Genomic DNA, 14,032 nt, shown 5'->3' with positions numbered 1-14,032 from the left:
CACAGGGATGGGGCTGGGGATGTGGCTCAAGCGGTAGCACGCTCACCTGGCATGCATGTGGCCCTGGGTTCGATCCTCAGCACCACGTACAAATAAAGATGTTGTGTATGCCCAAAACTAACTAAATAAATAAATATTTTAAAAATAAATAAATAAATAAATAAATAAAATAAACACAGGGACACTGCATTTTTTGAAAACAAATGTTTAATTCCACTGATGTTTCATTCAATGGAACTTTTCTTTCTTTTGTGCACACATGTGCATGTGGTGCCAGGGATGGAACACAGGGCCTGGCATGTGCTAGGCAAGCGCCCTACCACGGAGGGGTACCCCAGCCCCCTTTTCATTTCATCTTGAGACCAGGTCTTAACAAGTTGCCTAGGCTGGCCTGAACTTGTGCTCCACCTTTCTCAGCTTCCCCAGTAGCTGGGATCACCGGCCTGCATCACCACGCCCAGTGTCAACAGAACATTTGTCCTACTTGGTATTTTCTTTTTTGTGCCCCCAAAGCTAGATTATAAAAACCTGAGGGCTGGGGCTAGGGCTCAGTGGCAGAGTACCCACCTAGCATGTGTGAGGAACTGGGTCCGATCCTCAGCACCACATTAAAATAAAATAAAGGTACTATGTCCAACAACTAAAAAATACATTAAAAAAAAAAAAAACCTGAGTGCTGATTATCCTCACTAGTATTCAAGGTAATGCACAAAGAAGCATCATCATATATCATCAAAACATTAACAGTGGGTGCTGGTGAGCATGGGTGAGCGGGTTCGGGCACACAGGCCACTCTTTGGAAAGGCCAGGAGCCCTACACTCCTCCCAGGAGCCATCAGAAGGAAGCACCAGGCCAGGAAGGTGAACAAAATTCATATAGCAGCACGTTACTGCAGCCTAACTCAAATACTAGAAACTTCCTTACTGTCTAACGATAGGGAAGGGGTTCAATAAATCATGACATAATCCAATGGTCAGATAATATAGCATCATTATGGAAAAAAACAAAGAGTGTATCTTCTGGCTCTACCATAATCTGTTGAATGCTCTGGTGGCCTGGGCAAGGGAGCATAAGGAAAAGGGCAGAGGGCAGGAGGCACCAAAGAAAATGACAGAAATCTCCAACAAGGAATATGGAGCCTGTGCCCACCACAACCTCTAACAAATAAAACACCCTGGGGGAATTCTTTGTTTCTTTGGGGTTTTTTGCCATGCTGGGCATTGTCCCCAAGGCCTTGTGCATACCAGGCAAGCACTAAGACCATTAAGGCACACCCCAGCCCACAAGTAACCCAGCAGTCTGTCCCCAAGAGTGTCTGAGAGGAGCTCACTCCATCCTTACCTTGAAGGTTTTGTCCATAGATGTGGAGAGGAGCATGTGGCTCCTGGAGGGGACAGGACACCACTGAATGCTGTTGACGGGGCCCCTGTGGCCACGCAGGTGGAAAAGCACGGTCCTGGGCACCCTGGTTTCTCTGCACTGACTGTTCAAATATGGCTGAATCAACTCGGACACTCTGGGGGTCACACAGAGAGGGGCGGGAGCACAACCTGCAGAGGGGCTCTGCAGCTCCACATCTTTCTGCTGGCCTGTTTCTGTGCTGAATGCCTGTAGCTGTCTCAGTCTCTTTGGGGTGTATGGTACGACACAGTCCTCACACCTTTTCCTCTGAAAAGAAATGGCATTTTTGCCTGTGGCTTCAGATCTGTTTGGAGAACAGAAGGATGGCTCAGGGGACTCCCAGGAGAGTCTTACTTGCTTCAAGCGGGCAGCTGCCAGGGGCATGTGGCCAGTAGGAGCACAACACGTCCACAAAGAAGAGGGGCGAGAAGGCTCACTGGTGGGGAAGGTGACTTCCGGCTCCTTCACAGGCCATTGTAGCCTCTGGCTGGGGCAAGATCCTGGATCCCTTCTCCAGAGCCGAACCAGGGGGAGACGATGCTCCCCAGGATCTTCATGAGGACCATGCTCTGTACCCTGCGCCCCTTCGTTTGTCACATCCATTATACCTGATGTAAAGTCTTGCCTGGGAGATGTGGCCACACCAGAAGCATCCTTCATCTGCCCAGGAGCATTCACACTTCCAGAAGATTCAGCTTCGGCCTCTGAATCAGAGTCATCATATGCCACCAGCGAAGCCATCAAAGATTTGGTTTCTTGTCCTGCCACAGCACAATACCTAAAACCAGACAAAGTCAAGAATCAGAAAAGGGGCTGGGCATGTGGTGCATACCTGTGATCCAAGCAGCTCAGGAGGCTGAGGCAGGACTAGACTCAGCAACTTACTGAGGCCCTGTCTCAAAATAAAAAACAAAAAAGGCTGGGGATATGGCTCAAATCCCAATACCAACAAAAAGAAAGAAAGGAAGGAAAAAGAAAGAAAGAAAGAAAGAAAGAAAGAAAGAAAGAAAGAAAGAAAGAAAGAAAGAAAGAAAGAAAGAAAGAAAGAAAGAAAGACCCATGTAATTACTAAGGGCTTTTTGAAAAACTAAAAGAAAGGGTTCTGAACGTTTGCAACATAAGGACACGTGTTTCAGGAGACGTGTGTTTACCCTGATTAAACCCCACATGATGCACAAAGAACTGGACAACAAACAGAATAAGGCTTTCCAACACACAGGTACAAAGATGGCATTTAGGGGCAGGGGTTGTGGCTGAGTGGTAGAGCACTTGCCTTACACTGAGTTTGAGGCTTTGAGTTCGATCCTCAGCACATAAAAATAAAGAAAGATACTGTGTCCATCAACAATTTAAAAATATTTTTTTTAAAAAAATGGCATTTTACGGCTGGGGCTGAGCTCAGTGGTAGAGCACCTGCCTTGCAATGTGAGGCATCAGGTTTGATCCTCAGCACCACATAAAAATAAATAAAGGTATTTTCTAAATGATATTTTATTTATTTTTTTAAAGAGAGAGAGAGGGGGAGAATTTTTTAATATTTATTTTTTAGTCTTCAGTGGACACAACGTCTTTATTTGTATGTGGTGCTGAGGATCGAACCCAGCGCCACGCGCATGCCAGGCAAGCACGCTACCACTTGAGCTACATCCCCAGCCCCACATCTAATTTTTTTTTAATATTTATTCTTAAGTTTTAGGTGGACACAATATCTTTATTTTACATTTATGTGGTGCTGAGGATCGAACCCAGCGCCTCGTGCATGCTAGGTGAGTATTCTACCACTGAGCCACAACCCCAGCCCCCCCACAAAAAATTAGCATTTTAAAATGAAGACTATGGCTGGGCATATCGGCACACATCTGTTGTCCCAGCAACTTGGGAGGTTGAGGCAGGAGGACTGCATGTTCAAAGCCAGCCTCAGCAACTTAGTGAGGCCCTAAGCAACTCAGTGAGACCCTATCTCTTTAAATAAAAAGGGGTGGTTTGGGGCTGGGATTGTGGCTCAGCGGTAGAGCACTCACCTAGCACAGGAGGGACCTGGGTTCGATCCTTAGCACCACGAAAAATAAAGGCATTGTGTTATGTCCATCTACATCTAAAAAATAAATATTTTTTTAAAAAAAGGTGGGGTGGTGATGTGGCTCAGTGGTTAAGAATCCTTGGGTTCAATCCCTGGTATCAATAAATAAATAAGTAAATAAGAATTGGAACTCTGGAAATAAACCCACCAAAAGAACGCAAGGCCTACATGAAGAAAATGAAAACTTTTACATAAAAGGCCTGACCAGGGCTCAGGTTGTGGCTCAGAGGCAGAGCACTCGCCTAGCATGCCTGAGGCACTGGGTTGATCCTCAGCATCATATAAAGCAAAATAAAGACATTGTGTCCACTTATAACTAAAAAGTAAATATTTTTTTAAAAAAGGCCTGACCAATGGAAACACATGTCTGAGAGACTTGAGAGGACGACTGTGGGGTCAGAGCATGAATACAACACATGGTTTCCACCTCAATGACCCAGCTCACTTTAGAACTCTAGCCCACACAAACACCAGCCTACCGTTTTCTAAATGTTCACATCCATGGTGGCACACGTTTTCAGAAACGTCTCAGCACTGTTCATTTGCAACAAATGAGAAAATTACTTACCAACAGGAATGAGGCAAGGTCTGAAACATTGAAGTGGAAGGGGGCCAAGAATCCCCAGGTGGAAAGCCACACCACCATCCTCCTCCTCCCCCACAGGCAGAAGCTCTTCCCTGTTTTTCCTCTGCCCAGCGAGAAGCCAGTCATTACTCCACAACAGGAGGCTAAGGTCCTAAGGAGTCAGTCTACCCAATAGTGGTGGGAGAAGTTCTGAAGGAATAACCCAAATCTACCCATTTCATGCCAAATGCACAGAGTCACACAGCAGAGAATTTTCCTCTTTAAAAAAAAAAAAAATTCTTGGGTTGCGGCTGTAGCTCAGTGGTGAAGCACTTGCCTAGCATGTGAGAGGCACTGGGTTCAATCTTCAGCACCACATAAAAATAAATGACATAAGGTATTGGGTCCATCTACAATTTAAAAAAATATATTTAAAAAATAATTCCAGGCTGGGCTGTGGTTCAGTGGTAGGCACTTCCCTACCAGGTGTGAGGCACTGTGTTCAATTCTCTACACCGTATATAAATAAATGAATAAAATAAAGGTTCAGCAACATTTTTAAAAAAATTTTTTTAATTCTCCCTGGGACTGGGGATATAGCTCAGTTGGAAGAGTGCTTGCCTAGCATTCACAAGGCCCTGGGTTCAATCCCAGCACCATCAAAAAAAAAAAATTCCTTCCTGCCAAGTTGGTGGCTCATGCTACAAGGAGGCTGAGGCAGGAGGATCACAAGTTTGAGGCCAACCTGGGAAACAGAGTGGGGCCCTGTCTCAAAATAAAAAAATAAACAGGACTGGAACTATAGCTCAGTAGTGCAGTGCCACTAGGTTCAATCCCCAGTATAGCAAAAAAAAAAAAATCCATCAATCAAATAAGTAAGTAATTGTTCCTGAAATTCTGAACCATCAAACATAATAAATCATTACCAACTAGTTCCCAGTAAGAAGTGCTTTGGTTTGGAGTCCAGTATATTAATTCTGTTATTGGCAAGAAGCAGTAGCAGGAAGAAAACAAGAATAATAGGCACAACTCCGCCAGCAGAGGGCATGATCTAGCAGCTCTGAGAGCCCAGGTAATCGACCCCTTTCAAGATTCAAGACAGATAAGGACTATACTTCAGTACACCCTGTGGAGCCTGGCACCAGAACCCACACCTGTAATCATTGCGCCACTCACCATATGCAGAGACTGAGAGGCTGAGGCTGGAGGACTACAAGTTCAAAACCAGCCTCAACAACTTAGCAAGGCCCTAAGTGACTTAGCAAAACTCTTTATCAAAATAAAACATTAAAAAGGACTAGGGATGGTTAAATACCCCGGTTCAATCCCTGGTCCCCCTGCCAAAATAAAAGATTAAAAAACCAACCAACCTGTGACAGGGCTGTAGATGTGGCTTAGTGGTACAGCACTTGCCTAGCATATACAAGGTCCTGGGTCAATCCTCAGCACAGTGGGGTAGAGGGGAATCCTGTGGCTCTGCACGTGTGGAGTAAGGTCAGCATGAGGCTCCCTCCAAGGCCTTTGCTACCTCACTCCAGACAGCCTGTCACCCACCTCTCCTCCGGGACACCTTTCCCCCAAAAGGCCCCATTCGCCAGAAGGCTCCACTGCCAGGTCAGGTCATATTCATGTCTCAAGTCAGCCTTCCCCACCCACAGCCTCAGGCAAGTAACAACATCCACACCCAGAGCTTCTAAACTGGCCAGCCCTTCTCAAAGTGAATTGAACATAATATGAAAGACTATTTCTAAATTCAAGGAACCATGCTCTACAAGTGATGTGATCTGTAAAACATCTGACCAGGTCCCAAGGCCATCCTCCTCCACTGCACCCAAGAGCCACCCATCACAGGTCCTCAAGGCCAAAGAGAATCCACCACGCTCCCACCATCAGGGAGCTTGTGCTCAGCCAGAAGGATGATTTCCCACCTGCCCCACCCACAGTGGTCAGCTCACAGGACAGGCCTAAGGAGGAAGATCAGGGAGCAGGGAGGCCCATCAGCTTCATCCCAAATAAGGCAAGGCAGAAAGGCTGGGATGAATACCCACAGACAGCAGGGCTCCTGAGACTCTGCTCCCTCCACATTCCACTCATCACTCAACAAACACTGGGTGCTTGGAACACCAGCACTAAGCAAAACAGTAAAGGATACTTGGTGCTCACCACACTCACAAGCCAGTGGGGAAAGACACCCAAAGTCGAGTTAGCCACAGGAAGCAGGTAATGAGACATCAAAAGGAGAAAACTACAACAGAGGAACTGGGGGTACTGCAGTTTCCTAGGGAGGCTGAAGAAGGCCTTAGACAGAAGCCATCTGGGTATCGTCCTCAAGGAGGCAGGAGAATAGAGGTGAGGAGCCAGTTGAAGCAACAGAACCAACCAAACCAACCAAGTCCAGGGGTGAGAGTCAGGGACAATTCAAGGAAAACAGACCAAAACGGAGGGTGGGAGCGAATGGGAACAACAGTCGACTCAGGAAGTGTCTGCTGCCTTTTGTTTCTAAGATGAAAGAAAAAGGGAAGAAAAATGACGAGTGATTCAATCAAGAAGAAGACAACCAGATAGAACAAAAGGCGCCAGCCCAGGAGAAAAGAGGCCCTTTCCCGTGCGGACAGGACCTTCTGTGGGTTCTATCCACTGTTTCGAGAGATTAGAAATATCTGCGGAAGGCAACCTGATGGGAGAGGGCAAAAGGGAGCAAACGAAATAGGATGTTTTCAATTCAACAGACGTTTCCTGACGACCATCTCTGTCAAGCCCTGCTTTGGGTCTGGTGTGGGCATATGTTAAACAGAAAACACGGGTCCCGTCCCGCAGCCACAGACCGACCAAAGCAACGAGCAACACACCACCAAAGATGGGTTTTGAAGGATGAATAGGAGTTAGCCGCGCTGTGACTACTAAGGGCTAACGGGAGTACCGAGCACAGCTCTTTCGGAAGGAACAGGAAATGAAAGGAAGGCGAACGACTATGAAAGACCGGCGCAGTGGGATGGGGAGCGCTCCGAGCGCCGCCCGGTCCCAGAAACCTCCCTCCCGGGGCCCGCCGCTCACCACACGCACCGGAAGCGCTGGATATTCCCCAAGGCAGTCCGGCCTGCACCGCGCCGCCCAGTCCCGTTCCGCCGCGACGCCGGGGCCGCCAGCCAATCGGAGGCGGGATCCGCCACGCCCCCCGAAGGAGCAGCCAATGACGGAGCACCGGGTCCGGAAGTTATTCCAGCCGGACTGCGTTTCCACGGACGCGCAGGAAACCACCCGTGGTTGAGCCGGTTGCGCTGACTGGCCCGGCTGGGCCGTGTGAGTAAAGGCGGGGAGATCGGGGTGTTGGAGCCGTAGGACGCGGGCGGCACCCGGGGACCTGCCCTCTGAGGCAGCCTGCGCGCCGGGTCACCTTCCTCGAAGTCCGGCCTGCGCTTCGAAGGGCGCGGAGGCGGCCGCGATCACCCCACCCTATACCTCTGGGCGCAGCCGACCCTCATGGTCTCTCTCCCGCCCTGTCCCAGAAGGTCCCTCGTCCTTTAGTGCCTGTCGTGTCGCCTTGGTCCCCTGCAGTAGGGTCTGGAGGCTCCTTTGTGCCCATTTCACAGACGTGGACACTGAGGGAGGAGCAGGGAAGTAACATGACTTGCCCCAGGATTCACAGTCAGAAGATGCCCGAGCAGGGAGTGAAACCCGGCCCTCTCCCGACCTCCGCACTAAGGACTTCCCACTGCGCCGCTTTGGTGCACAATAGCCGCAGGGAATTTACAGATGCCTAGGGTGGGGAACAGGAAGAGGGTGGGGAAGTGATACGGCCGCCAGCCCCGGCGGGGGGTGGCTGATGCAATGAGTAAAGGTATATAGAACTCTGGGTTCTCTTAAGGGTTTCATCTGTCTCGGTTCCCCTCCCCCATCACACACACCAGCAGCCAGCCCGCCCCTCATTGGACAGGCTCATCAAGGAGGTTGGTCAAGAGGCTAAAGTGTTTCTGAGAAAATGGGTGGTTTATAAGAAACTCATAAGTGTGCATAGCTGAAGGGGTGGAGTGACCAGAACGAAAAGTACCTTTTCTAAAAAGGAAACTGAAAGAAAAGGTTGAAGAGTATTAAAGACCCTCTCTGTGTGTCTCAGCAGGGCATTCTCCGCTGCTGGACTGCCTGGTGTGACCGGTGGCCACCTCTGCAGTTTGTCCCACAGCCTGGGTATGTATGAACATCTTTGCTAGGTTGGGGGTTTGTTTTTCTTAGTGTTTTAACCAGCCTTGTACCAAAGTACAGGAAACCTCAGTTTAGAGGATAAGAGATTGTGTCTCTCAGGACTAGGGCATTTTGCTTTTGATTTCATCCCACTGACCCAAAGTTCAGGAGGTTCCCTGCTTCCACAGAGAATAAAGATGGTGGATGAACAGTTGCTGGTTGGATTCATAGCTTGCCTTCAGCACCTTTTTGTTGGCTGCCATATGTTTTCCTGGCATGGCCTCCTTAAACAGCATCTGAGCATATTAGCATTCCTGTGATGTCCAAAGTACCTAATACCTGGTTTCAGATATTTTAATATCTTCTTTCCTTTTAAGACAATGTTCATTTTATTATTTGGAGGAGAAAAAATAATCTTTCCTTTTTGTGTTAATGGAACTTAATCCAGAGTTTGAGGTGTAAAGAACTGCTTACCCTGAGGAAGCCGTTTCTTGTCCTCTGGGAACTTGCGAGTCCAAAACCATTAATAGCCACACTCTGAAGCCATCATCCCTCCTCTGTGGTATTCTAGGCATCCAGAAACTTTTCTGGGTTACCTGTTCTTCCCAGCTGCTTCAGAATTGGCTGCCTTAATGCTATCCTTCCCCACACCAAAGAATTAGTATATTTTTATCTGTGATGATTTCAGTACAGCCCAGGGCATTATTATTTCTGTTTCTTATCCCAGTATTGTGTCCACATTCTTTATGTTCCTGTTATGCCCATCCAGAACAAAATGAGCATAAGATGAAGTTCTTGAAACTTCAGCACCTCTTTCTTCCAGATTATAGTGTTAGTTAAATAGGCGAAATAAGTAGGCTTTCCTTAACAAAAACTCGACTCTGTATTTGCAGCTTATGTGGTAAACATGTAAGGCAATGATCCTTAACTTTTCAGCATCTCAGACCCCTTTGAAAAAATAGTGAAGCCTGGATAGATACCCTGCCTAAAATCTCAAACCAGTGCATGGGAACTTTGATGTAATTTCAAAGGTTCATGAACAGTAAGCTGATACCTTCGGAAATTAAACTTAATTATAAAAGTTAGCTAACAAAGAAATAAAGAAAGGGGTTGAATAGGTGAGTGGGGGAGGAAGCTGCTTAAACAATAATAGGACAAATGGATGAATGCATGAAATGAGGAAGATGGTAGTTCTGTTCTCATCTTTGATCATTTCTGGAAGGCTCACTCAAGAAGTTGCATCATGCTGGGTGCATGCCTGGAATCCTAGCAGCTCAGGAGGCTGAGGCAGGAGAATTTCGAGTTCAGAGTCAGTCTCAGCAATTTAGTGAGGCTCTAAGCAACTTAGTGAAACCCTGTCTCTAAATAAAAATATTTTAAAAGGGGTGGAGATGTGGCTTAGTGGTTACGCACCCTGGGTTCAATCCCTTGTACCAAAAAATAAATTACATAATATATAACTTCTTTGGGAGAGGATTTAAGTAGTGTGGGTGACTCCCACATGTTGAGAGCCACAGTTTAGTGGAATGACTCCTGGCATTTTGCTAGAGGGAATGGTTGAAAGGTGACCCTGCTCCAGGATTAGGGCGGATCCTCCAGGAACAGGGCGGTTCTGGGATTAGGGTGGTCCTGATGCCTCGGGCACCGTTACTTTGGAGTTCTTCCGGGGTTCCAGGAGAATTGGCGAGCTAGGAATTGTTAAAAGTACTTTTGATCTATATTTGATTTGGGTCTTACTTAAAGACTTCAGAACATTACTCCACTGCTTGTTGCTATTCATGCAGGGTACCACATTTTTAGAAGGATAGAGTTAGCCAAAGGAAAATGTAGAGAAGAGTGAGGATGGTGGATAGACATTAGTTAATAGGTGTGGAAATCAAAACTAGAGACAATAGACCCAGAGCTGACTCCAGGGGACCTGCTTGGCTCTCCCCAGATCAATGTCAAGACGTTCAATAAGAGATGTTTAAAGTCCAGATGGGAGAAATCAACCTTCAACAAGAAGAATTACTTGTAAAAATATTAGAAGAGAACATACCTTGAGAAAAAAGTTGAAACACATGACTTATAGGATTCATTCAGTAAACGGTTACTTTTCAGTGGACTAGTTTTCATCTTTATTTTATTTGAATGTGGTGCTGAGGATCGAACCCAGCGCCCCGCACATGCCAGGCGAACACACTACCGCTTGAGCCACATCCCCAGCCCTGTCTACTGAAGAAGGCATGAAGAGCTAAACTGCACTGTACATGTTTGATGAATCTCTGAAGGGAATGCTCAGGGGTCTCAGAGGGTGGAGTGACCCACTTGGTCACAGAAACACAAGGGTTAGGAAAGCCTGCCAAAAACTGAGGTTTAAATTGGAAAGATACTGAGCAGTGACCAGGGAGAGGAGAGTAAGGCATTCTGTATGGGGAGCAGCTGCAGTTCTGAGAGCCCATAGTCACCATGGCTTTGGCATCAGATCTGGCTCAGCCCCTAGTGTCGGAACCTCAAAAGAGTTTTTCTGACTGTTCAAGCCTGTCTGCTAGTAGAGAGCTTGCACACTCACACCCACTTTTGAGAGTAGAAAAATTCTGGATAATGTGCAGTGTCATTTGTGGTTTTGTTATTTTCATTGTTGTTTGGTACTGGCAAAGACCCCCTGAGAGAGCTTAAGACTGAGTAATTTGGTCAGCTTACTGATAGCCAGTGAGAACCTGAGTTTATCCTGCTCTCTGCAGTAAATGGAAGTTTCTTCCATATTCCATCCCTTGTCACAGGCCTCCTAAACTTTGTTATCTAAGTCAATTGTCTCACCTAACTTTCCTTCCTGGAAATCAAGGTGGTTCCCAGGAAGGGGAAAATATGGGAGCCCTGCTATCTCTTCCCCCTTTCAGTTTCACTGACCTACTGGCTTAGATAAAATCTACACACCTTATAAACAAATATTTAATTCTTTTTATTTATATCATTTGGATACATTTTTAAATAACCACAAAAGCATGGGAATATAATTTGCCTTAATTCAATCCCCAGCACATCCCCCTTCTCCTTCCCCTTGCTCCCCTCCCTCTCCTCTACTGATCTTTCTTTAATTCTTATTTTGTCCTTATAACAGCTCTTGAGGTGGTGAAAATGTTCCTGGCAGTGCCATTTTATAGATGAGGAAACTGACACTGAGACAGGGCAAGTGACTAACCCAAGAAAGGGCATGGGTTTTTCAAGGTTAATAGAAAATAATAATTAAGAGAAGGCACAGGTAGCTACTGAGGATGCAGAGACAAGATGTTTGAGGCCAACCTGAACAACTTGGCAAGGCCCGGTCCCAAAGTTTAAAAAAGTAAAAAAAGTCTGGGGATGTGGCAAGAACCCCTCTGTTTAATCACTAGTGCCACAAAATAAATAAATAAATTTTAGAAGCACCTTCTTCAGAGGTTTGCAGTTAAGTAAGGCAGCATGTGGAATAGTCAAGCTATATATAGTACTCAGATCTGATAAGGTCCCTGTGTCTGAGAACACAGCATCTAGCCAGCAGTGGAAGCCATTTGCTCAGAGGCAATTTGTTGGGTGTGGTGGCAAAGGCCTGAGAATTCTTTACCCATGCAATTAAGATAAAGAACAAAGCAGTTTTTAGCTCTAGTGAACTTGGATTTTCTAAAGCACATTGGTGAATGTTCCCAGAGGAAATGCAAGTCCCTCCTTGTTTTAAGGCAACTTGGTCTTCAAGTCCTTTGCTTTATTGTTTATTCTTCCTCTTATCCTCATTTTTCTGGCCCCAAATTTGTGTTTACATTTTTATTTATGTTATCCATTTGTTTTGTTAATAACTCAAACCTTTTTTTCTGAAAGAAGGTGATACAGGAAAGGAAAATCAATTGCACTCTATGAATCTGCTTCCCCACCTCCATCTCTTTTCTCCACAGTGTTGTCTCCACTGCTGGAGTCCTCTGACCCCGCTGGCCAGCTCTGAACCTCAAGCCTAAAAGATGGCAGACGGGCCCAACGGGGAGCCCTGTGCCTCTCCACTGGACCTGTTCAATAGCATAGCTGCTCAAGGCGAGCTTGTGAGGACCCTCAAAGCTGAAAAGGCATCAAAAGTAAGTGACTTTGTTGAGGGGTCCCAGGACCCCCCCAAAAAAAAAAAAAAAATACCAAAATCCACACATGCCTAAGTCCATTTTACAAGATCACATAGTGTCGGGTGGGGATGTGGCTCATGCAGTAGCGCACTCGCCTGGTATGCGTGCGACCCGGGTTCAATCCTCAGCACCACATACCAACAAAGATGTTGTGTCCGCCAAGAACTGAAAAATAAATATTAAAAAAAATTCTCTCTCTCTCCTCTCTCACTCTCTCTTTAAAAAATAAAATAAAAAAAAAAAAAGATCACATAGTGTTTGCATATAACCTACATACGTTTTCCCATTACTTTAGTCATCTCTAGGTTAATTAATACAATGTAAATTCTATATAAATAGTTGTTACAGTATTTAGGAGATAATAACAAGAAAAAAAAAGTCTGTCCATGTTTAGTATAAGTACAGATTCTTTCTTTTTTTAAATTATTTTCAGTGCAAGTTTGGTTGAATCTGAGGATACAGAACCCACAGATATGGAGGACTAGCTGTACCCCAGCCCTCCCCACACTGCCTGTCTCCATTTCCTGCTGCCAGACAAATATTTACGATTCTTTTAGCTGTGCCCCCATGCCCACCACCAATCTAAACATCACACTTCTTATATTCCTCCCTGCTGATTTTCTTCCAAAGTGTTTTTTTTTTCCCTGCAGTCCATGGACACACACTAGCAAGATCAGAGTCTACACCATGAAACAAATAAAGCCATGAAAAATTCAGAAGTCAGTTTGTATCAGACCTTGAAATGTGTTTATAATAGAAGCACCTGGTGTCTTAAAAATTCACTTCTAGCGAACTTTTCAAGCCACATTGAGAATAACAGTACTCAAGGACTGTGGTGCTTCAGGTTCTTTGCCATAAAACCTGTATCAGCAACAACTCACTAAGGCAGGAATGTCCTAAGAAACAGATGAGTCAGAACCTGGGGGCTTTGAGGGGAGACAGTGGCAGGGGGTGTGTACAGTTTCAAAGGGCTAAAGAAATTACTTTGGATCATAAGGGGTGATAAGCCATTCCTACAGAAAAGTATGGCCATCTTAAACAGATAGCTTACTGAATTGTCACCAGCACCCAAATCAAGAGCCAGCAGAGTAGCACCTAGAAGCCACCCTCCCTCCCTCACCTCCACCCTAATTCCTGCCACCCCTGATGGCTCTGCCTGTGCCTGACCTAAAAAATAAAGTAGGATGGTATATCGTTTTGCATCTCTTCAGAACAGCAGTGTTTACATTCTGTTTCAGTGTCCTGGTCCATGTTAGATTAAAAACAGATAATTCAGGGCTGGGATTGTGGCTTAGCAGTAGAGCGCTCGCCTCGCACAGGTGGGACCCGGGTTTGATCCTCAGCACTACATAAAAGTAAAGGTATTGTGTTGTGTCCATCTATACCTTAAAAAATAAATATTAAAAAAATAAATTAAAAACCAGAAAATTCTCCATATCTATTCAGTTCCCTTCCAGGTTACAGACAGTCCTTGAGCAAGGACCTGGGTTAAATGTTTCATCTTTGTAGAGCCTTCTGTAAAGCAGAATAAGACCAGATAGAGTATGAACTGTCAACACAACCAGTGACAAAAAGTATTGATTTCAGTGGACTTCAAAGCAAGGCAAGTCTTCCCATAGATGATTCAATAGATTAGACTTGGTAAACATTTATTTTATTGCAAACATAGAGCCTAGGCATAACAG

The 14,032-nt window shown here is 45.7% G+C and overlaps 2 protein-coding genes across 8 annotated transcripts in view; one reads left to right on the top strand and one right to left on the bottom strand.

The window, feature by feature from the left end:
- The window catches only part of Wdr25 (WD repeat domain 25), a 140,112-nt gene extending 132,850 nt beyond the window's left edge, over window positions 1–7,262 (bottom strand). Inside the window, exons 1-3 of one of the 4 annotated variants that reach the window (XM_040274282.2) lie at window positions 5,602–7,095; window positions 5,418–5,523; window positions 1,343–2,180 (exon numbers count right to left, since the gene is read on the bottom strand). In XM_040274282.2, coding sequence (XP_040130216.1) covers window positions 1,343–2,180; window positions 5,418–5,467 — 888 coding nt within the window. In that variant the 5' untranslated portion in view covers window positions 5,468–5,523; window positions 5,602–7,095. The other 3 variants (XM_021732094.3, XM_005333916.5, XM_021732093.3) reach the window with 3 other exon arrangements.
- The window catches only part of Wars1 (tryptophanyl-tRNA synthetase 1), a 31,877-nt gene continuing 25,041 nt past the window's right edge, over window positions 7,197–14,032 (top strand). For 2 of the 4 annotated variants that reach the window (XM_078050892.1, XM_005333915.5), the window contains exons 1-3: window positions 7,197–7,347; window positions 8,165–8,232; window positions 12,132–12,305. In XM_078050892.1, the coding sequence (XP_077907018.1) occupies window positions 12,195–12,305 (111 nt within the window). In that variant the 5' untranslated portion in view covers window positions 7,197–7,347; window positions 8,165–8,232; window positions 12,132–12,194. Of the gene's footprint in view, window positions 7,348–7,975; window positions 7,995–8,161; window positions 8,233–12,131; window positions 12,306–14,032 lie in introns of those variants that run through there. The other 2 variants (XM_013362237.4, XM_040274284.2) reach the window with 2 other exon arrangements.

The sequence above is a fragment of the Ictidomys tridecemlineatus genome, chromosome 5, assembly GCF_052094955.1.
Source record: "Ictidomys tridecemlineatus isolate mIctTri1 chromosome 5, mIctTri1.hap1, whole genome shotgun sequence".
In the NCBI taxonomy this organism is placed as follows: domain Eukaryota; kingdom Metazoa; phylum Chordata; class Mammalia; order Rodentia; family Sciuridae; genus Ictidomys; species Ictidomys tridecemlineatus.
The sequence above is the reverse complement of the archived record's forward strand: the minus strand, read 5'-3'. Positions and strand labels throughout refer to the sequence as shown.